Source organism: Astatotilapia calliptera, chromosome 17 (assembly GCF_964374335.1).
Source record: "Astatotilapia calliptera chromosome 17, fAstCal68.1, whole genome shotgun sequence".
In the NCBI taxonomy this organism is placed as follows: Eukaryota; Metazoa; Chordata; class Actinopteri; order Cichliformes; family Cichlidae; genus Astatotilapia; species Astatotilapia calliptera.
Window position 1 is genome coordinate 40415643 of NC_137438.1, and position 22745 is coordinate 40438387.

Below are 22745 nucleotides of genomic sequence, written 5' to 3' on the forward strand. Positions count from 1 at the left end.
CATTATTACAGCTTTGGCGGTGCTCATCAATATTCCTTCAATCTGATTTCAGCTTGTCTCACTATCAGCTGTGGTGCATTTTGGTGTAAGTGCCTCTCAGTGCGTTATGAAACAGCAGGCGACAGCTAAAAACCATAATGCAGTGGTTGGAGTTTAGCCTTCAGCTTTCTATGTGAAGGCTAAACTCATGTTTGGTCATTTTTGCATTTCTAGCTCTGTTTGTTAAATTATTCTCCAGAACCTGAGAAAAGAAAAATGTTCTGGACGTCAGCGTTTCCTTTGCTCTCTGTTCAAAGGCTTCTGTACCTGATACACAGAGTCGGTAAGAAGCTTTAAACAACACGAACATGTGTATGTGTATATAAATGAACTGAATTTGTATGAAAAATTCATGGTTTTCAGAGTGTATATATCATTTTACATAGATGAGACCTGAGGTGGGAGACAGTCTGCATCCAGGTGAAGCTGGGGAGGGCACAGGTATCACGATAAAGTAATTACCCCCTTCCTGATATCTTCATTGGTTTTGGCATATTTATCACACTTAAACATTTCAGACCATTAAGCAGATTGTGATATTAGATAAAGATAATCGGAGTAAATACAACCTAATAACTCGTTGTGCCGCCCTTGGCAGCAAAAACTGCAATCAGGTGTTTGCGACAGCGCCCACGGTTTGAAGAAGTTTGTTTCAGCCACATTGAAAGTCTTTGACGGCATCCACAGGGTGGAGCAGTGTGTCTGTTACACTCTTTGCTGGGTTGAATTATCTGAAGTCATCCAGGTGCTGAAACCCAGAACAGCACACTACCTCCAGCACGTCTGGCTGCTGCATTTCTTTTAAACAAGTGTGTTAATGTTCGGCCAAATTCAACGAGAAGCTTCAAATGTCTCACAGCTTCACAGAATATTATCCCCAAAGTCTTTATTTTATTTATGCTTTAGATAAATGTAACATCAGCCTTTGTTTTATTCCAATTACACGATTGCAGTTCTTGCTGCTGAAGGTGAAACAATCACTTATTTGGGGGGCAGAGGAGGACCTTTGATTCTCTTTTCACTTAATCAGTGAAATTATCTTTAAAAACTGCATTTTGTATTTACTCAGGTGATCTTTATCTAATATTAAGATTTGTTTAATGATCTGAAACATTTAAGTGTGTTAACTCTGCTAATAATAATAATGATGATGATAATAACCCTAATAATAGGACTTCACATTAATAGGACACTTTTACATCAGGTGGCATTACTGACTGACTTTGTCTCTCTCCTCCTTTATGAGCTCGTCGTTCTGTATTTTGCAATCACGTCTGGTAAAGTATTTATTATGTGTGCAATATCCAAGTCTGAGTAATCTGAACATGATTTAGTGCCTATTGCTTTGGAGATGAGTGAACTTTAATGACGACGAGTGTCGGTGTGTCCGTGACCAGTGCGTGCAGCGTAGATGATTGTAGAGGAAAGGCGGCGGCGGCGGCGACGTAACAGAATTATGACCTGTTTGTTTCATTTGGCAGGCAGCAAACATGCTTTGCTTTTTTTCATAATTTCAGTACAGATTAGAAAGATGTTTTGTCAAGAAATGCTTGTTTCTAATGCACTTTGGTTAAATATATCTGTTTACTATATTTAAGATTTTTAGTTTCATTGAGAACAAAAGATTTTATTCAACCTTCTCACAGCAGCTGAAGGAAATTTGAGTGAAACAATACTGACACGTCTGCATGTCCAGCAGCGTGTTACCTCAGCGCTGTCCAACTCTTTACAGGCTGAAGGACAAAGAACATATTGCAAAGCAGACTGATAATGATACCTGTCATGTACCCGGCACAAACGGTGGTGTTAAAGCTAAAGCTGTATGAAGGAGTTTAAAGCCTTTGAACTTTCACTTGCAGCACTGATTGTCTGGAGGAAGTTCAAAATGTGCACTTTGCTAAAAAGACGGTTTTACTGACAAACACTTTAAAATGTGTTAAATATGCAAAAAAGTGCAGAAAATGTCCACATTATTTGGCTCGTTCTTCTCAGTGTCTCAGCTCTGCTGTTAGGAAGTGATTTAAACTGAAACTTGTGTAATTTTGTTGCACGAACCCTTAAAAGCAGTTTTCTGTTGTGTTTGTGTCGAGACTGTCTCTCTGCCTTACATATTCCAGATGCTGATGTTGTTATTATATTATATGTGGTATATGGTATGACATTGTCTAAGGCAGAGCATCCAGAGAGAGTAGGGTACACAGACTTTACCAGTGGCCTCCGCTCCGGCTCTGAATTTATCTCCACTCAGGGTCTCTCTTACTCCTCCCCCGTGAAGGAATAAGACAGGCTGGCTGACAGACAGGCAAGGCTGATACGCAATCACCACACTGAATTCTACTCAGTGCTCTCGGAGCTTCCCACCCCAAGAAGGATGGGACGTCATGGCCTGTGACAATCCTTTGTTTCTGCAGGAAATGCTAGTTAGGGTTGTAGGTTCCCTTCAGCTCGGTACTAGTGGCAGCAGTCTGTGTTGCTCCCTACAAAAACTGCCACAGGATTCTTGTCACACTTAAGGGACCTCATAGGGTCATGCTTTACCATGTTCCCTACACCATCTGGTGACCAGCTGGCCCTCTGTGGGATTTGGACAGTGCCGATGGCCTTCCATGAGCCATTTTAGCACCTGTAAATGGTGGAGTCTTTGTGAATAATGAAGCAAAGGCTAGTGGACCACTGTTGTGAGGGTAAACCTTCTTGGTCCCAGGCCCACAACCACGAACCATTCAGGTCCGTGAAGATGAGGTAGAAATCCCTTACTGGGTACCAGGTGGGAATCAAGCTTGCAACTCCCACTGCAAAGGTGTGTAATAATAATGGATTGCATTTATATAGCGAAACCCTCAAAGCACTTTACAATTCCACTATTCATCCACACACTGGAGGAGGCAGCTACAGTTGTAGCCACAGAAGGGAGGCTGCCATCAACACCAGTAGGTGAAGTGTCTTCCCCAAGGACACAACGACCAGGACAGACAGAGCAGGGGATCGAACTGGCAACCTTCTGGTTCCAAGATGAGCTTCCCGACCCCCTGCAGTCTCACCACTACACTACAGCTGCACTGACTTAAGCTGCATCTTATACATACATGTATGTGGGATAAAGAAGGTGGAGAGATAGTCTCTTTACTAAGGGAACTTGGGTTACAATGTAACCAATCGTTCTGTGAGGAGAGGACATTCATCCCGTTAAACTGATTCCAGTTAAACACACGAGTGTAAATGGAGCAGAAACTGGCTGCACTGTACCAGGATCAGTCTGTGATTGCTGCGTCTGCACAGCTGAAGTCCTGTTGGCTGAGACACACATTCAGCTATCTGCAACTGAGAGAAGTTTCATGTTTAGCAGAGAAAAGAAACTTTTGCTCAAATCGTTGATTTTTTCTTTTCAATGTTATTGTTTTTTAATGAGTGTTCATTGGTGTTTATAGATATCCATAAAATGACAGACATGTTGTTGCCTTGGCTTTGTTTCTTTTATTTGTTTGCTGCTTATCATAGTTTACCATAGTACTCTAAATGATATATTTTATACTATTTTTGTATTGTTTCCTTGTGCCAGTAATCTCTGAAACACTTGCATATGTATACAGTGTTGTTGGAAACGCTCCCTCAGTGTTTGAGGGGATTTGCACATGAAGCTTGAGACTAATACTTAGCAGGACCATATCTAGATTAAACTAAGCTGACGTGCAGTGGGTCTTTACCTGCATGAACAAGCACAGTTTTACTGAAACTACCAAAGGCTTTAACAGACATGGGGATTCAGAGGAGCTGCTCATGCCACACAAATCGAAATGATTTCTTCTTCTTCTTTAGCCCGTGTGAAAAACAGAGTGTGTGATTTTAACACTCCTGTATCAGAATATACAAGCTTTCCTTTTCTTCGTTTACACAGATGTTGATGAGTTTTACAGAGGGGACCTTACCTGTACTATAAAATTGTGTGCTGTATATCTGTACTGATATAATCCAATCTATGTAGCCAACTCGATGTGTAAGAAGAGTCACGCGGTCGAAACCTGAAATAAATCAGAGGACTTTCAATTAAAAACAACAGAGAGTTTTTTTATTGTGGATTATGTTCAGAAGATGGTGATTGAAAATGTAACACAACAAAGCATCAAGCATAAAATAACATCTGTACAGCAAACAGGAGGAAAAACCATCAGATTTAATTTTCAGGTCCTTCAGAACAAAGACTGAAGCTTCATGATGAAACGTGCTCGTCATTCATAGCTGTGCTGTACACGTGTGAACACTAGCTGAGCAGCATCACGTCACATTACAGTTAACTACTGTACATCAGGCTGGAAATGGAAAATGACCCTTTCTCAAGGGAACAAATACAAGACTCTGATCATCTGAAAATATTCATTGATAATATCGATTTGCCTCCAACTTAAATCACTTCTTGTTTGCCTGGTTTAGGCGTCAGGTAGGCGTGTGTTCAGTTACGCCTGAGAGGGAGCTTATCCAAGCCCCTCCCTCACCCACTGATTCGCCATTAAACTTTTATTCTTGTATGCATTCATCCCTCCATCCCTGATCCTTTTCAGGGTCGTGGGGGTGCTGGAGCCTATCCCAGCTGTCTTAGGGTGGGAGGCGGGGTCCACCCTGGACAGGTCGCCAGTGTGTCGCAGGGCCAACACACAGACAACCATTCGCACTCACATTCACACATATATAGGCATATATACATGTTTAGTGATTTTCCAGAGGCTCTTAAATGTGCCCCTGCTTCCTCTCTGGCCTTTTCAACATGCAGCGAGGAGACAAGCTGACAAACAAAGAGTCTGTGCAGGCAGGGAAATGAAACAAAGTCTACTTCCTGTAAGCAACAATCACACCTGCAAAAAAAGCTATTACAAATTCATTTAAACCAAATGCAAATATTTTGTTAAACTCATGCTGTAACTGTTTTCTACAATATCACCCGCTCATGTCCCCACGACAGCTGTCTGGCCTGTCAACAATTAACAACACAAGTTTCAGAGTAACACAAATACACCGTGATCGCTAACAGTCACGCTACAGTGCTGTAATGATTAATGACGCTGCTGTTTTCAGCTGCAGTACAGCTTTAAAAACATCACATTAAATGCATTTTGGATTTTTCTTTGCAGGAACCAAACTCTCAGTAATCCGTGTTCTTTATCTTTGAAAAAGACACAACTCCTACACATATTACACAAGCACATTACTGGTCAAGGGTCTTTTGCTTATTGCCAACTTTTAAATGTGGAACTTTCTGGCGTTCCCTGGGATCAGCTGCTGGGAAGTCACTGGTTTGCAAACTCTGTGAATGATTAACACCAAAGAAGAAGCCGACGTGAACAGTCTGCCACAGCAACATCATGTTGCCAGTAAGAAATATCATCAAATATATGTCACACTGTAATGTCAAATTCTTCAAACAGCTCCTTCTGCAGCTTTGCCAAAGCCACCAGTGACTCGTCTTTAGATGGACATTCGTGCTGGGAGGAGTTTTTTGAGCTGTAGCCTTGATCGGAGCCACTGCTTGGTCCTTTTGGCTCCTGAGCCTCGTTCTCCTCTATCTGCACATGCTCAGAGTTATCCATCCCAGAGGGGGGGAAATGCTGCCCGGGAACACTTGTACACGACGATTCTGGAGAATTAAAGTCCAGGGAGTTCGGCAGAGCTTGGCTTCTTTGGTCCAGATAAGCTTGGTTCAGAGATATCAAGGAATCCTCCTCATTATCTTCAGTGGGAATGTGACTAAACGGTTCATCCACAAGGGAGACCCAGTTCTGTCTGGGTGGCGGTGGATTGTTTAAAGCTGGCTCAGCTACGTAGACAGACTCCGTCAGCACGTTCTCCAGGCCGGATGAATGCTGATGTCTGTCTGATGGATTGACTGCAGGTATAAGTTCTATTACTGAGGACAGCTGACTCTCCGGGTTCAGCTCAGGGGTGAGAATGTGAATGCTGCTGCTGTTTTCATTGATTTCCACGTCACGAACATAGACAGGAAACTCATCTCTGATTAGAGGGACACATTCAAGGACGGGAGGAATATGCAGCTGTTCAATGAGCATGTTGGCGTCGTTTAGGACCTCCTCTTCACTAACCACACACTGCTTCTCGAACCAGTCGGGATTTTCAAACTGGTAGGCCTGGAAGGTTTCAATGGCCGTCCTCAGAGCTCTACCAGAGGGACAGTTGAAATATTCATCTGCACCGATTCCCTCAATGTGCTTCACCTGCCCCGGCTGATACTTTTCGATGTCTAAGATGCGGAAGAACAGCTCTTCAAAGTGCTTCATCAGCCTGTATTTCACCGCAATGTCGAAAACCGACGGCACGTCTTTCTCGCTGCTGATGTCATCAAAATAAGCTACCATGTACTTGCCCAGCGTGCCTGCCTGGTGCATTTCTGGCAGAAAGAGGTTGAGAAAAGGAGTGAGCATGTCGTCTGTGGGCGATAGGAGGTCTTCCTTCAGAGTCACTCGTCCCTGACCGCACATGGCCTTCCACTTTGCCTGGACGCCTCGTGAGCACAGCACGAGAATTTTGTCCGAGGGATCTTTCAGCTGCTGCCGCTGCCACTCGAGCCAGCGCAGACGACCCACCATGCCTACCGAGGTGGAGTCGAGCAGGTCTACTAGCACCTTAGTGCCACACTTTGTCTGGAGGAAGGTGCAGAGTTTCAGCACGATGTCCCTGTACAGATGGTGGTCTTGTGAGTAGATGACCAATACTTTGGGCTTTTGTTTGACTGGCTGCACTTCCTGAACTCCCTTTGGTCCTGCACTGACATTAGTTTTCCCTGAAAGTAGAAGAGACCACGAGAGGATCATCAGCAACCGAAGAGCAAAGTTAAACCATAACATTCGTGCACAAATCGATGGAGAGCCACGTCTCCAATCAAAACCTTTGAAGTTAGAACTTGATATAGAACTTAAAGGAGACTAACCTGGCTTCCTGCAGATGGCAAACATAACAGCTGCCATCAGTATACACATCGACACCACTCCCAGGGAAACGAACCCGTAGTGAGGGGCATTATCTGCTGGGAATGCTGTAAGAAGCAGAAATAATTCAACGTGACACCAACAGAGTGAACAGATACCCGAGCTGCAGTAACTGCTCTGTTAGATCGGACTACACAGGCTAGCCTTCGCTCCCCATGTGCTTCAGTGAGCCTCGGCCACCCTGGAACTCACATCATTATACTTGCCAATGTTTCCTGCTGCTAACAACTATGAGGACAAACTCTTCACTTGTCCCCCAAATAGATCCCACCCACTACCTGGTGTGATGATGACTGCTTCTTACGTAGCACGTTTTTACCCTGCCCTAGCTCTCAATACCTTTACACATCTTGCCTCATTCACCTCTTCATACAAGCACTTTTTTCTACGTTTAAGTGCTTTCCATGTAACATTCGTACTCCGACAGATGCAGAAGATGCAACTGCCTGGAGCAGCCAGGCTGGAACTAAAACCCTTCCAATTAGTCAATGACCTGCTCCACCTAGAAACTTTATTTTGGGTAGCTGAGCAATTTTCGCAGTTACTTTGTTCCCAAACCAAACTATTTGGTTACATTTAAGTCAAAATTAAATGGCTGTTAAACCCACTTTTCCTCGTAGATACACAGCTGGTTTGAGTTATAATAGTAGCAACAGTAGCAAGACCAGAGCAAGCATCAGTGAGAACAGATGCAGCACATCATGAGAGGAGGAGGTGGGCTGTAGAGTGAGCAACTGTGGGCAAGCTAAAGCAGCCTAAATGGCACTCCACATGTGTGCGGGGTGGATACGTGCAGAAGCTGAACCCCCATGTGGGCCGAAACGAAACTATGTTTACGGTGTCGTAATGTTCACTAGTGTACGAGCACAGGAAAATGCTGGGAATCAAACCACCGACTTTATCATTACTTTATAAAGTGTTGATCTGACAGAGCGTTCAGCCACCCTCTGACTCAAACGTGATACTGACCTGCAGGACCTTTCGTCACACTGGGGCAAATATTCTGAGTTTTCCTTCGACGGGTACAGTCTTCACCACATTGTGAGAAATAAGGTTTAATCTGCAATAAAGACAGAATGAACTTGTGCACCCAGGTGAAGTGGGATCCTACAGCATGGTGAAGTATTATCAGAATTAAAATAATAATAAATATGATTAAACTAGCATCACTGTGCAGAACAGGCTTGAAAGGTTTTACCTGAACATCAAACTGGCAGCACGATCTCGGCCAACTATCCAGGCTGAATGTTACACTCAGGGTCTGATTCGCCTGAAAACCAGTTTGACCAACATTTAACAAACAACACAGTAAGAACGATGTTCTAGTCATTTGAAGATTTAGATGTTTGATTCACCAAATAAAACTCGTTATATGTTCATGTTCAGCTTCGTCTTTTTGGAAGTGCATATGCATGAACCTCGTAACGCCAAGTCTGGAGCGTACATTTGATACAGACATCAACCTAAAACCTACATATGCAAATTCATCTTAAATTTCTTTTGTAATAAATGGTACATGATTCAATAAATACTCCAGTTTACAATAAATTATAATTGTCTGGCAATTATTTCATCAGTCGTGCTTTACAAGGTAACATCTATTTGCGACTGTGGTTTACACACGATAAGCAGCCTTTTCTACAAGTGACGCAAAAAAAAAGAAAAATAAATTGCAGAGAGTTTCCTGTACTGAAAAAAATGTGTAAAAACTAGGTTAAGGTACAAAATATAGGCCACTGTGATGACAGTACTGTTGAAATGAAACTGCTAACTGCACACGAACCCTTTGAATACAAAAAAGATTTGAATATGTAGGATGATTCAATTTTATTTATACCAGGTTTCTGTATCGATTTGTTGATCAATTATTAAGTCATGTACTAACAGAGACTTGGAGGAGAGAGACCTGATATTTCATAATCCACATTATTAATCCTTACCTTATTTAAACTGTGTTTATCCTGTTGAGAAGAGCAGCCATTGACAATAACCATGTACTTCTCACACAGGTTGTCAGGGCTGAAGCTGACAGCCAGAGCAGAGTTTCCATCAGCTACAGTGACCTGACTCAGACTGATGTTAGGCTGCCACAGACTTCCTGTTAGCAGACGACAGGACAGACGTGCTTTATAAGATTTACTTACTCTCACGGGCATTTAGAGGTTCTGTCAGTGACGTACCTCTCTCTATGCAGAACTGTGTGTTCGTCATTTCTGGATCTTCACAATCTGAGTAAACCAAAAACAGTTTCATAAAATCAATTACAGAAGATCGTCTAAGAGCTTCACGAGTCTAAACCTGCCCTGGGACATACTTCTGTATGAATTCTGTATTTGAAAAGATCTTTATGATGAAAACGAAAAAGGATCACATCCCTTTGTCTCAAACACCTTGTACATTCAAGTGTCTTCAGGATATCTGCGGCGTGAGTTTCCCAACCAGTCTATATGTGATTTATGGAAAGGAGAGGGTGTGTCTGCACACACAGCTGGGCCTCTGATAAGTATTTAGTCCAGCTAATCATTCGAATGATTGTATAGGTTCACAAAATAACAGCGAGAAAACATCTGAACAAAAATGAATAAACAGATCATCCCAAACAACTCCGAGAAAAACAAACAGGAACAACCAAACACTGGTTCTGAATTCAACTCACGAGGAACTAGGAGGTTTTTCCTGATGTCGTAGCTGCTGTGGTGCAGTTCTGGTTTGGGTATGTTGAAGACAGAGACCTGGTAGCTCTGCCCCGGATCCAGCACCAGCATATCAGCTGAGAATGACCACTGAAAGCCAAGAACAACGCTGAGCGTCGGGAGCACACATGTGAAACCTTTGCACCAGTATGAATGCCACTGCGGGACACGCTGGTGCATGTTTGATCGAACCTCACTCACACAGTGGGACGTTCTGAGCGTGATGGGTATAATCGGTGACATGAAAAAAATGTATATGGACCCATGTAGTAGTTTTCTGCCAATGGCTGCTTGAAACAACGCAGTACTTCACAGTACAGAAATCCTCGCTCATTTTTAATAATATCGATTTATTGGATATTTTTTGTATTATTTGTAATGATGAAAAAAGACATGTTCAGTTTAATGAACTTTAGCTGAGAGCTTTGCTAAACTTTGGTAAATTTTCTCCATCATTGCAACCGAGCAAATGTGTTGTTATGATAGTGGAGGACAGAGGATCCAGACAGCGTCAGCACAGGGATGATGCTGCGGTGCGCAGTGGTTATATCAGCAGTTCCTTTACAGGTTAAAAGTTTGCATTGAAAACAACCATCATGTTCTCCGTGTACGTTTATCCTTTGTAGTTGACTTTTATTCAGAAATCATTTGGTCAGAGCTCAGGAAACAATCATTCATTGAAGCTGAAGCTTTGTCTGCATGAAATGTTGCTAACTGCAGGGATCCAGTTACATCTACAAATAACAACACTGAAAACCACACTCACCTTTTCTCCTGATGGACTCCTCATCGCGAGTTCGTTTTTGAACGAATATCGAACACACAGGTTCTGATTGGTGGATTCCACCAGAACATGAAGCTCGGTGGCCTTTAGGAAATGGATGCTACCTGGAGGTGAATATAGCAGAAAATATTCAGGTAAGGCCGAGAAACAAACAAAAACACGCCCACATTATCTTAACCTGGAGTAAACGCCAAGAGCGTGCAAACGCGCATTTTTATCATTAATCTTCTTTTTCTTTTCCAAATAGTTTTAGTTTAAGTTTGTTTCCTGATATCTTATCAGATTTGTTTTTACTATTTGTGAAACAAAGTGTGATAAAAATCTTTCAAGGGGTTGACTCAATTTGACTTTTTAACACGTTTTATTTTATTTATTTATTTATTTATTTTGTTGTTGTTTATGCTATTTGTATGTGTACAGCACTTTGTGAACTCTGGTTTTATGTTAAAGTGCTTTATAAATAAAGATGGAAAACAGCCACGTTATAAGTAACTGTCCTGACTTAAATCACCATCATCAGTTTTAAAATCAGGGATTGTTGAAAAACTGATGGATCTGAGTGTTTTCATGTCTCTGATGTGTTGGTTTTCATGTATGTACTGTTGTACATGATCATCCCCACTGACTCACTCACCATCATCCTTTAACTTCCAACTAGCCTCTAGCACTGGCTGCAGGAGTCCTGCCTCGTCTGGCCTGACGTCCACTGACACCTGCAGGTCCTCTGGATTGCTGGGAGTGTAATCATGAACTTTCAGCCACCGCTTGTCCAGACAGTTAGCTGCAAACGCACACGCACACAGAGAACAGCCAGTGTCATTGTCCCATTAGCAAAGGTTTTTAGTTTAAGCGATTGTGTTCATTGTTCGTCTCTCTTTTTGTTGCTGTGTTTCAGCACTGTGTTTGTTACTTCCTGGTATATTACAGCACGACATCACAAATGACTCTTCCCAAATGTAATATTAGTGCATTTAAAGAATATCTTTTTGTTTGATTGTTTTCCAAATTCTTGTTGTCTTCCTCTGTCAGCAGTGGCTGCGCTGTCTGAACCAGGGTCAAACCAAGAAATCTGAGCAACAGCAGCGAGAGGAAGACTGAAGAATCCACTCACTTTCACGAACTTCACAATTCAAATCCTGGAGAGGAAAAGATGGACAAAAAGAGAACATCAGTAAGGAGACGTGTAGTATTCAGTATTATAAAATGCTTTCCATCAGCTCCTCTGTAGGAGCCTATTTAAGGTCCTATCAGTGCACCTGTAGGGACTTTACTCTCTTTCTTTTTTTTATTTGAAGAGGAGTCACATGAACATAATGTTTACAACAACTGTTACAAAATTATTCAGCAAACAGCAGTTTGAATGCCCGGATGTTCTATTTCAAGTTGATAGATATTAGAGCTGTACAACGCTGTGCCTCATACACGACACAGGAACACTGCTTATCTGATAAACAGCGCTCAACCAGAACGTTGAACAGCTGTCAATCATTAGCATTGTGGGCTGTTACCAGCTAAACTGTAACCAGCTAAACTGTTACCAGCTAAACTGTAACCAGATAAACTGTAACCAGCTAAACTGTTACCAGCTAAACTGTAACCAGATAAACTGTAACCAGCTAAACTGTTACCAGCTAAACTGTAACCAGATAAACTGTAACATTGTTCTTCGCTACACAAACACTAAAGAAAAGGAAAAAAGATCCGCAAAAGTTTAAACACGACGTTACTTAAACATTGATCATTACATAGCTCAGTCCTGTGACTGCGCCTTCACTCGTTATAGAATCACATACAGGTGCGAGGACTACACTCCAAGTAAGACACTCAGTTAAATGAATTACGAACAGTGCTCATAGTTTTATTTTAAAATCCTTGTTTAGAGAAAAATTGGCCTTAAACAAAATGTAGCTCAAAACTATGTAAGGAACAATAATCTTATGTAAAGAAGTCAAAAATATCGAATTCTTTAAAAAGACAAACTTTCTTTCGCTACCAGGAAAACTCAAAGTTTCTTTTCAAGTTTGTCTAAAATTATTTTCATAACGTACACAAACAGGAAGTATCTGTTGTGTTCGGCAAACTTGGAGCCGCTCTACTGTAAAACCTTTCTCACCTGTCGAGAGCACTTGAGACGTCCGGATAAAATCCTGAGCGTGGTCGACAGCGACACACACGTTAACAGCAGCAGCGCTCGATGGAGGCTCATTTTCACCTTTCAAATGAACAACAGTCCGCTGATTCAGAGACACACTGCTCTGTCGACAGTGAAGGAAAACCCCCGACAGGGTGTAACTGGCGCTGGGCTGGAAAACTTCCTGCTCGATGTGACACAACCTGCTCAATTTACAGTAAGTTACTAAATGCTACCTTCAGGACCCGTGGGAATTTAGACTACTATTCTGTTGACTCTGACGAGATTGAATATGAAATAATGGATGGATGGATAATTCAAGAAGCACTTCAGATGATTCGTCTATTCGTTTTTTCCGAATCACGCACGGTGAACGATGAGCCGAGGCTATGGTCGGGATTTTTAAATGACTGAGCCCATCACGCTCGTTCAATTTAAAGAAACGCCTCAACATTTACATTAAACTTGAACTTGCACATTAACACTGTGCAATACAGAGACAGCAGTAAATGATGGAACAGCCTCAGTGCGCAACGTTCATAGATGTTTCTAGTGTAAAGAATTCAGCCTCCCACAAAGGGTACCTGGTTCTCCCATTTTTCTCACTGACATTGAACGAAACATCAATTTTCCGTCCTCTTCCTCGTTCTGAGGCTTCGTTACTTCGTTACTGTCGTTACTCACAAAGGCTCAAAGCAGCGTCGTGGGAAGGGCCTTGAAGTTCGCGGTGTCGGGGGCGGGACCACGAAGGTGTAACGTGCACCGTCACATGTGAATGTAACTCGGTATTATGTCGGCTGCTCACAGCAGACGAGAACAAACAGCCAGAATTAAATCGTGAACTGATCCGCACAGCCGAGAGAAATAGGCTTACTCAAAGATTTTGACGCAGATGCCACAATAATTAAATCCCGCAGGGCCGTGTTTACACATCCTGCCACGAGAGCAATCTCAGAGGAACAAGTTAGTAAGCCATCAGCTGAACAGTGAACCGACTCCGCAGGGTGGGCTGACTGTCCCCTCAATGATGTTCGTCATCGGTCAGCTGCGCTGGGGTACATTCACCACCAGAGCTGGATCAAGGTTCCTTTATTTAGCATGTTTTTAAATGAACTTTGTACAAGTTGTACAAAATATACACTATAAACAGCATAATAAAAGCCGAGGTCTCAACCAGACCTGAGAGCAAGAACAAATAGGGTTTTTTTAGGAGACTGGGCAGATCTTTGGAACAGCTTAAAATTAAATCTGGAGCCTCCACTGAAAAGACTCCATCGCCTCTGCTTTTAAGCCTGGATCTCAGAGTCTGCGGGAGCAGCTGGTTCATAGTCCGCGGTGCTCTGGTAGGATTATAGGGTTTCAAAAGTTCTGGCATCAAATCATTGATACTCTTAAAAACAGATAATACCATTTCAAACTGGATCCTGAAAGAGACCGGAAGCTAGTGTAAGGAGGCCAGTAGGGGAGAGAGGAGTGACATGTGCCAGTTTTACTTTAAAGCCAGAACATGACAGTAATGCTTCCAACTAAAATATGTTCATATATTCAGGAATCTGTGGGAGCGATCAGTTTGGATGTGAAACACAGTATTTAACTAATTTAACGCTTTGGAGAGAATATCTTTGGCTAAACTGTACAATTGATTACTAAAGTAAAACCGTATATTTTGATGTCATAAACAGTAATGCTGTATAAAAGCTGGACAAACTGAATCCAAAATTGCTTCTCTACGGTTTATTTAAAGATCATTTACAACATCAAAGGTAATTTGATACAAGCCTTGTGCGCCACATGAGCACACGTTCAGAACAAATTTAAATTCAAAAGAAAATGAAATTAGCTGTAATTGTCTTCACAGGTGTGACCTAGTTCATAACATCCCACTGAAATATTTATTAATGTTTCCTATTACTTCTTCTTAATAAATGCACACTTACCCCAGCCTGCACGTGCCTCTTTGATCCAGCTTGCAGAGACATCAGTGTCATTCCTTTGTATGTGCTTAAATACCATAAACTGGCTTTTGAGTTTGCTCAAAGTGATGAACACATAAAGGATGCTGGTGCCTTTATATGTGCTGTCAGCTCTTTGATTGGCAGGTCCAGATCTCTGAGATCCTCGTTTCTTTTTTTCCTCCGTCTGTCATTTTCACGTCATCCCGCACATGTTCATCTTCCTCGCACCTGACCAGCGGACTTCCCCTTCTTCACTGCTCTGACCGAGTGAGCGGCAGCCCTGCCTGTCCTCACTGTTATAACTCCATGGCATGATGGTCTATTTCTAATAATATGTTTAAAGTATTCATAAGTTGGGGTGAGTTGTGCCACAACAGACAGGCCAGCTGACAGGTAAGGCTGAGGATGTGTTTGCTGTAATGTCACTGAGGACACTGGTTTCCTGTCAGAAATGAATATTGCTCCAGTATGGAAGAAATGGTGAAACACTGTGTGTGAGACAGGATAAATATCATCGTCAAACACGTTTCGATGATGTTGTTGATTTCATTGAAAGAAAGTGTACAGTTTCCACTCCTGCCTGAGAAGCCAAGTAAGTGAAATAAACTGGACACATCTCAAACTGCACAGAGAAAAGCCCGACTGAAGGAGAAAGGTGTTTGTCTTGGATATTTATATCTGTAGGTAATAAAACCACAGGAGCAATGGTGAGGGGCCTGATCACTCATGGACCACTAAGAGAAGGCTATGAACTGGGGACCAGTGACCCCACCATTAGAGTTGACCAAATCTCTGTTGCTCACATAGAATTGTGGGTGAAGCATTACATTCATGACTTCAGTGCATCTATTGTGCAATTAGGACGCTGTGGGAGGAACCACTTTGCCAACATTATTGGCTCATTAGTGCAAATTCTGCTGCCAGGAAAATGATTTCTCCCTGCGTTACTTGTAGATGGTCCACATCTGTAAACAGATCTCTCCCTGTCTACAGATGTGGCTGTTGATGTCTTTGGCCCATTTGAGGTAAAGATGAGTTGCAGGTTTGTTAAAGGTCATAGAGTTATTTTCACTTGTATGTCCAGTAAAGCAGAGCATTCGAACACACTTATTCATTGAATACCAGTTCTTGTATCCATGCACTGTGCAGACTGATTGCTAGAAGAGACCAAGTATCCCACTTCAGGTTAGACAACAGATACTCCTGCTGCTCTGCGTTATGGTGGGAAAGGCTCAATCGCACAGTCAGGACTGTGCTGAGTGCTTCATCAGCAAAGGATCAATGATGAAGGATTACAAACCCTTTGAGAGGGTTACATTTGCCTTCTAGCTCACACAAAGTGATCCGCTGCTCTTCAAGCCAGAGTTTACTGTCTAATACATGCAGTACCAATCCTATCCAGCAGAGGGGAGTGATGTCCTGCACCGTGCAAGACTTTGCTGGCCATTCTCCATAATCGTTACCTTCATTTTTGTGATGTTGACGATGAAGATCACGACAGCAAACACAAAAATGTCTTTCAGTGTTTTATTGTGAAATGATCCACTTCTACAAACATCTTTAAATTTTAAAGCAAACGCATTAAAAGTCTAAAACGTGAGGCAGTGTTAAAAAAGTCCAACTATAAATTCATACTTTTTGATTTGTTGTTATGAGATGATTAAATGGCGTAACAGAGAATACATGTAACACAACGTAATTACAAAATAAAAGACAGTTAACTTGTTGTATAGATGTGTAAGCAGGTTGGAAACAGTTTAGTTTAGAAGTGGGAGGCAGTTACCGTCCTCACATTTCCTGTAGCCAACATCACAGGGACTGTCCCTGGATACGTTTTTGGACACAGTTACATCATTGTTGCAGATCATTAAATGCAAATATTCAGTTTACAATCAAAGCAATTCATCCAATATGCAAATCATTTAAATATCCACTACATATATGTGAATCAGTCGATTGATTGATTGATTGATTGATTCAATCAACAAGTATCATGAGAAGCAAATGAAGTAACCTCAGTGTGTAATGCATCGGTGTGTTGACTGAATCTTATAACTAAGGCTTCACTAAGATTATGGACTCGAGCTCCAGACATGCATATGTGCACATAATTATGAAGCAATGGACACTTTCAAATAAAACAAGAAGTAACATCATTCATTATTATAATTAACAAAAATCCACAAATGACTAATAAACTGTTAAATATTTAAACTGTCATTGTCTCCCTTTGGCGCTGTTATCGGATTGATTGATTTCACATTGGCCATTTCATAGTTTCATACAAATCACAGTTTAGATGCAGTAACAATAATCTGCCTGACGACAGCGCACACTGATGGAGGTTCGTCCCGGTCAAGCTGACGTTCAGGCTGAATCAGACAAATGATCCTGCGTTGCCGTCTCACACTTTCACTACGAACGCTGACCAACCACCACTGTCCTTTTGCCATGTGTGTTGTTGTATTTCTGCACAACACTACGGGGTGATTATAAATGTAAAAGAGTAAAACATACAGGAGAAAAGTTGCTGCAATATCATTCTGCAAAGCGATGAATGTTTGCTGTAGCCCGATAGCAGCAGGTCATTATAGTTTGTATTGCATGAGATGGGTAGTAGCAGAAGCTGCTCTTTAGTAATAATATAAAGCTCTTCTGATTTCATGATAAAGGAAAAAACGGTGCTATGGAGCGCAGGCGTGTCAAAACAGCAAAGGTCCTTATTGAAACTCCCAGTCAGGGTTGGGTTCATCTTCCAGCCCATCAGAGGATCACACAGCTGGAAGTCTCTGCACTGCTCAACACACAAACGTTTTCAAGTCACATTCAGTCACACATAATGACATTATTTGACTTCTATATAACAATCTTAAATATGATCCACCTATCTGTGATAATCAGCTGTGTACCACAGGCCTCCAAGCTGGCTGTAGTTAAACCTTTACTAAAAAACATCAGGAGCTGGAGCTGCTGAAGGTTTCTCGCTGTTAAGACAGAGTATGGAGCGCGGGCTCACATGGTGTCATAGGGTTGTTGGGGTTTCTCTGTTTTCTTTGTATTATTGTGGGGTCTTTACGTTATAATATACAGCACATTGAGGCAATATATATCTATATAAATAAAACTGAACTGAACGAAGTAAAACATTGAAAATAAATGGTTGTAAAACTGGAAGCCGTGTGCATCGGGTCCTTTGTGTGCTTCTGTTCATGAATGTAACAGATTTGTAACATTTTTCCTTTCTCTGGATTGATTTGGAGTTTTCAGCGGTCATGGCCTGCCTCACATCCACGTCACTTCTCATGGAATAACAAGGGAACAGGCCCCGCCTTTCCATCAGTCTGTAAATACTAAATTAGTGTAATTACACTTTTGTTCAAAGCACTGAAATAAAACTGAAAGTCTGCTTTTCAATCATATTGATATTTTGTTGTAAAAGCTACTGAGGCGGTGTGTACAGATAAAAGTGTCGTTGTCGTCGTCCGTGTACTACTGGAAAAAACCATCCCACCTCTGCTCTGAAGCATCAGACGGCTTCATCCTCTTGGGGGCGCTGTACTCCTGCTCAACTGGAGGCTCCTGAGGAAGCTCACTGATCTCAGCAGTGAGCTGAAAAAAGCAGCAGAGGAACAAACAGAAGACAGGAGCTTAAATTTGTAGCTGCAAACTTGTGTGATGTAAAAATGACTAAACAGGCAGCAATCAAGATTTGAGCTTAAGAAGAAACATCACTCATTTATTAATTAATCATCACCATTTGAAAATATCAGGATTAATATTTAAACGTAGTCACATTTTATTCATGTTTTATTTTGAACAACACATTTAACCAAAAACATATTAGTGAAAACATCGTGATACGGGGATGCTGTGGTTTGTTATTATTAAACGTAAAATGAATTCACATAATAATCAATGATGATGATGATGATGATGTGGCAGTCGGCAGAGCTCAGTAGAAGCTGGACGAGGTAGACGAGTTAAGAGACTAAACATCAAAGAAATTCTGCTTCGTATACGTCCACTTAGAGCTGCCGCTCCTGCCAGCTGTGGGCCAGCTGTGGGCCAGCTGTGGGCCAGCTGTGGGCCAGCTGTGGGCCAGCTGTGGGCCAGCTGTGGGCCAGCTCCCAGCCGCTGGGCGTTTCCACTGTATACACGCCGCTTACACTCAGTTGCAGCGTGTCACCAAAAGATGGCCCCTCCTTCGCAAAAACGTTGACTTTTATAGTTTCACGTTCCTTCTCTTTCATTCTTTTCCATAGTGGACTCACATCTGTGAGAAGCTGGCAGTGTTACACTTGCTTCAAAACGCCGTGTGGGCGTGGACGTGATGTGTGGTGATTGGTGCACATGTATGTAGGTTTAATGATTCATTTTAAACGTATTCAAATAAATGACAAAGGGAACGTACTAAGATCAGAGGCAGGCATGACTGTGATTGTCACTGCTGTGACTGTTCATTTATTTAAAGGGGCAGCAAGTAAATGCTGAGAATTACCAACAGCTTTAAATGCATCGGCCAAACTTCATGTCCTAAATGCTGTCTAGTACTCGTGGTAGCGTTGTCATTAAAGCCGATGTTTTATGACAGATTCATGCAGAACACCAGCTCATTCCCAAACATTTATACCATTTTTCTTGTGCCTGTTCGCGATGTGAGCTTCATCAACATTTCTATCTGGTTGTCATAAATGTGTAAACTGTTGGTAAAATTCAGAAAAGATTTAAGACTCGTTCGTTTAGACTCAGCCCCGTCTGAAGCTGTATCTGACACGGCAGGAAGACTGCGAATCCAAGCTGGACACAAAAACCGTTAAGCACAGAGAGCAACAACAAAGACTTGATGCGAGGCTGTCTTGAGCCTGTGATGATAATGCTGTGGGGACCGGGACCAATCCACCAGTTGTGCTCTCAGTATACAAGCATGTTACCACTAAGTATCCACTGCTGGTCAACCACAGAAATTAAAATAATGGAGTTTAACTTTCTTCAAGTAACATTCATGGAAAGTAAAGACAGAACTACTATCTAAGGCCGAGCAGCAGAACACATGCTCAATGCTCTGCCACCACAAAGATCAACAACGGTTAAAGTGACCTAAAAATCTGTTTGGTAGCTTAAAGACACACTCACCATGTTTCTCTTTCTGCTGGCGGCGTTGGCAGTGTTGTGGCGATCGGCGGCAGAGCGCAGAGGTCTGCGGCACAGCTCGTCTCTTTGATAGATCGCCGTCTGCTTAGAATTCTGCTTCCTGTACAAAACAAAACAGGCAGCAACTTACTAATTTAATTTTTTAATTGCACCATTTAATGGCATCCAGTAAACAGTTTACAACCAGTTTGACACTGTGGTCTTTTTTCCATGCAACACTCTGGTTCTGATGATTTGTCCCCCCTCACTAAGAAGCCCCTGGTTCAGTTCTGACTGTCCGACATGAAAAGGACCAGGTGAGAAAGTCTGTATCCAACACCGACTGACTATGTTTTCATTGTCCACCTGATCCATCCAGATAGAGCAAGTTTAGCCGTTCAAATAGCTGGGCTCACTGATCGCGCAGAAGAAAGTCGCGTCCATGGCGGAGATGCACACTCAAATAGGTCAACTTCCGCTTTTTTAAAGTGGTGCTTGTGGAAGTGAACTAATATTTCCATCTCGACCAAAATCCACCTTTTCCAGACGTTGATCCTGCCGATTCTACTCTATGGATCAGAAACGTGGACATTGCTTAAAGCAGACCTCAACTAGCTCGAAGTTTTCCAGATGCGTTGCCTTCGGCAGATATTACGAGAATCACTTCGAGACCGCCTTCGATAGGAGGACATCTGACTGGAATTCAAAAACTCCGATTGCGATGGTTTGGCCATGTGTGTCGAATGGACGCGAGCCGACTACGACACCAACTTCTCTGGCATAAACGTCCCACACAGCGGAGAATCCAACGAATGGCGAAAAACATGGCTAAAACAGGTCGAAGGTAACATCAGAAATCGCAGAATAAATCTCGACAAGGCCAGGACAATCGCCAACGATCTCCACGCATGGAAACGAGTTGTGAAGGAAATTCAACAACCATTGGCACCCACTGCGGCGCATGGGCTTAGGAGCCGATCCAGGCCTAACGCCAGCTAGGAATCAAAGAAGAAGACAAAGAGTCCTGTGTCAGACGAAAGTGAAACGCTCGTTGTTTCAACAAATGTTTTGTTGTTTCTTCTTCTTATTTAACTCAGTAACACTGACGGAGTGCTGCAGGGTTCTCTCCTGGGGCCTACACTATTTATCTTCATGGCTTGGGACAAAATCTAAAAGCATCTCTCCATTATCACACAGATGACACGATTATTTACTGTGGTGCTCGTACAACTGACGTGGTTTTCCAACAGCTAGCTTTTGATTGCATGCAGTCACAGCTGGGTCAGCTCAACGTGATTTTAAATGCAGAAAAAAATAAAGGTCACGTTGGTCTCAAACAGGAAGAGGGTGTCGGCAGCACTTCCTTCTCTTTCTATTGAAACTGTGGCCTCATCCAGATATTCAGGTATTGTGATTGATGGTAAACTTTCCTTTAAGCCACACAGTGACTGAAGTTGGTCTTCTTTTTCTGAAATCAATCGTGTTCGTCTTTGAGGTGAATCCTGGATGTAATTAAATGAACGCTTCTGCTCATTCGCTCCATCGTCTGGATTCTGTTCATCACAGGACACCAAGATTTATTACCAACTGGAAACCATCACCACACCATTGTACCTTATATTCTCTGGCTGACTGGTCCTCATTGGTATCATTTTATCTGTAACTAGTGGTTTGCTGCCCTCTTACTCATCAGATTAACAGGTAACAATGACACATTACTAGCAGGTCTGAGCCAAAGGATTTAGCACTGGTAGTAATGTGCCGTTGTTTCCTGTATATGACAAAGAGCTGAAAACGACATAAATATTTTAGTCGTAGTCTTTGGTCTCAGAACGTTATCAGTTCATACAGAACTCTGAAAGAAGGCCGTCTCCTCTCAGCTGATTTCACTGCAAACTTTAAAATACGTAAAATGACCTTGTGAAATCATCACTGTAAATATAAAAAACAGGATCAGTGGTTACTAAATATGCCTCAGACCACAAACATAATCAAGTTTCTTATAAAGCATGATCAGGAACACTGACATCCATCAGCATCGCTGCATGGACAAAGTCTCTGTTACACTGTCCCTCACGTTGCAGCACACACTCCAAACAGACGTTTCAGGGCCAACTTAGGCTCAAGTATCTCGCTTTAAAATGGCCTGTATTTATATAGCGCTTTACTAGTCCCTAAGGACCCCAAAGCGCTTTACATATCCAGTCATCCACACATTCACACCTAAAGTGTTCTAGGACACTTCAACATGTGAAGTGGAGGAGCCAGTGACTGAACCACTGACCTTGCAATTAGTAGTAGTAATTGAGTTCACCCTTGGGATGATGCATTATACATCCCTATGGGGCAAGCAAATCTTTCCAGTTGTGACATCAGCCTAAGGATTACGCACTTTGTCACAGTGTTTTAGGTTAAGCCTTCTAAGAAGCTACACAAATGTGACTGTGTGCTTGGTCAGGTTTCAGATACGTAGTGAGGACATTAACCTTGACTGCACGGTAGGTCAAAACTCTAAACTACTAACTATTTGTCATGGTTAGCATTAAGGGGCTAGGTGTGTAACAGCCATCAGGACAGCAAAACATGGTTTTGCTGTTTTATTAGCTGTTGATAAAAAGGAAAATTAGATACACACAAAAAAATCTTTTCTACAGCTACTAGTGATTAAAATCATGAAATCACAGCTAAGCAGTATGAGTGGAAATGTGGTGTTTTCCATCAGAAACAGAAAAAATGAAAATGAATTAATTAAAAATAAACACAAAACTAATGAAACTTAACAGCATTAAACACTTTTTTGGTCATCACTTAGAGCAATATCCAAAAGCCTCGGAGATGTCAGTCACGATACCCTGCAGTCTTTATTAAATCAATAATTCAGTTACGTACGGACAAGCACACACACCCTTCAGCCTTACACTGCTCCCCAGTGGTGTGAGTGCTGTTGACCCCTGGTCCTCTCAGCCGGTCCTCTCCTCCGTCTTCCCCCACAGCTAATTACACTGCCTGGAGTTTAGAGCT

At 42.2% G+C, this 22745-nt stretch overlaps 2 protein-coding genes across 4 annotated transcripts in view; both read right to left on the bottom strand.

Annotated features, from left to right (window-relative positions):
• Nucleotides 1-4083: 4083 nt before the first annotated feature.
• On the bottom strand, nucleotides 4084-13057 carry il17ra1a (interleukin 17 receptor A1a). Its single transcript, XM_026147622.2, has 11 exons — nucleotides 12622-13057; nucleotides 11620-11644; nucleotides 11143-11289; nucleotides 10491-10612; nucleotides 9688-9814; nucleotides 9212-9259; nucleotides 8972-9129; nucleotides 8230-8301; nucleotides 8001-8091; nucleotides 6974-7078; nucleotides 4084-6826 (listed from the first exon to the last, which is right to left on the bottom strand). Exons 1-11 carry the CDS (start codon nucleotides 12712-12714, stop codon nucleotides 5427-5429), a joined length of 2388 nt encoding a protein of 795 aa, XP_026003407.1. The 5' UTR covers nucleotides 12715-13057; the 3' UTR covers nucleotides 4084-5426.
• A 3050-nt stretch (nucleotides 13058-16107) lies between these two features.
• arhgef39 (Rho guanine nucleotide exchange factor (GEF) 39) overlaps nucleotides 16108-22745 on the bottom strand; it is a 64508-nt gene continuing 57870 nt past the window's right edge. For all 3 annotated transcript variants that reach the window (XM_026147368.2, XM_080291807.1, XM_080291806.1), the window contains 3 exons: nucleotides 19728-19845; nucleotides 18106-18203; nucleotides 16108-17388 (listed from right to left, as the gene is read on the bottom strand). In XM_026147368.2, coding sequence (XP_026003153.1) covers nucleotides 17358-17388; nucleotides 18106-18203; nucleotides 19728-19845 — 247 coding nt within the window. In that variant the 3' untranslated portion in view covers nucleotides 16108-17357. The remainder of the gene's footprint in view (nucleotides 17389-18105; nucleotides 18204-19727; nucleotides 19846-22745) is intronic.

What these genes read in the sequence shown, in the direction of transcription:
- il17ra1a (XM_026147622.2), bottom strand. Translation starts at nt 12,714, where the DNA reads ATGAGCCTCCATCGAGCGCTGCTGCTGTTAACGTGTGTGTCGCTGTCG. An exon ending in TTGGAAGTTAAAGGATGATG is followed by an intron (nt 10,613 to 11,142) that starts GTGAGTGAGTCA and finishes ATTCACCTCCAG; the next exon opens with GTAGCATCCATTTCCTAAAG. An exon ending in GAAAAACCTCCTAGTTCCTC is followed by an intron (nt 9,260 to 9,687) that starts GTGAGTTGAATT and finishes TGGTTTACTCAG; the next exon opens with ATTGTGAAGATCCAGAAATG.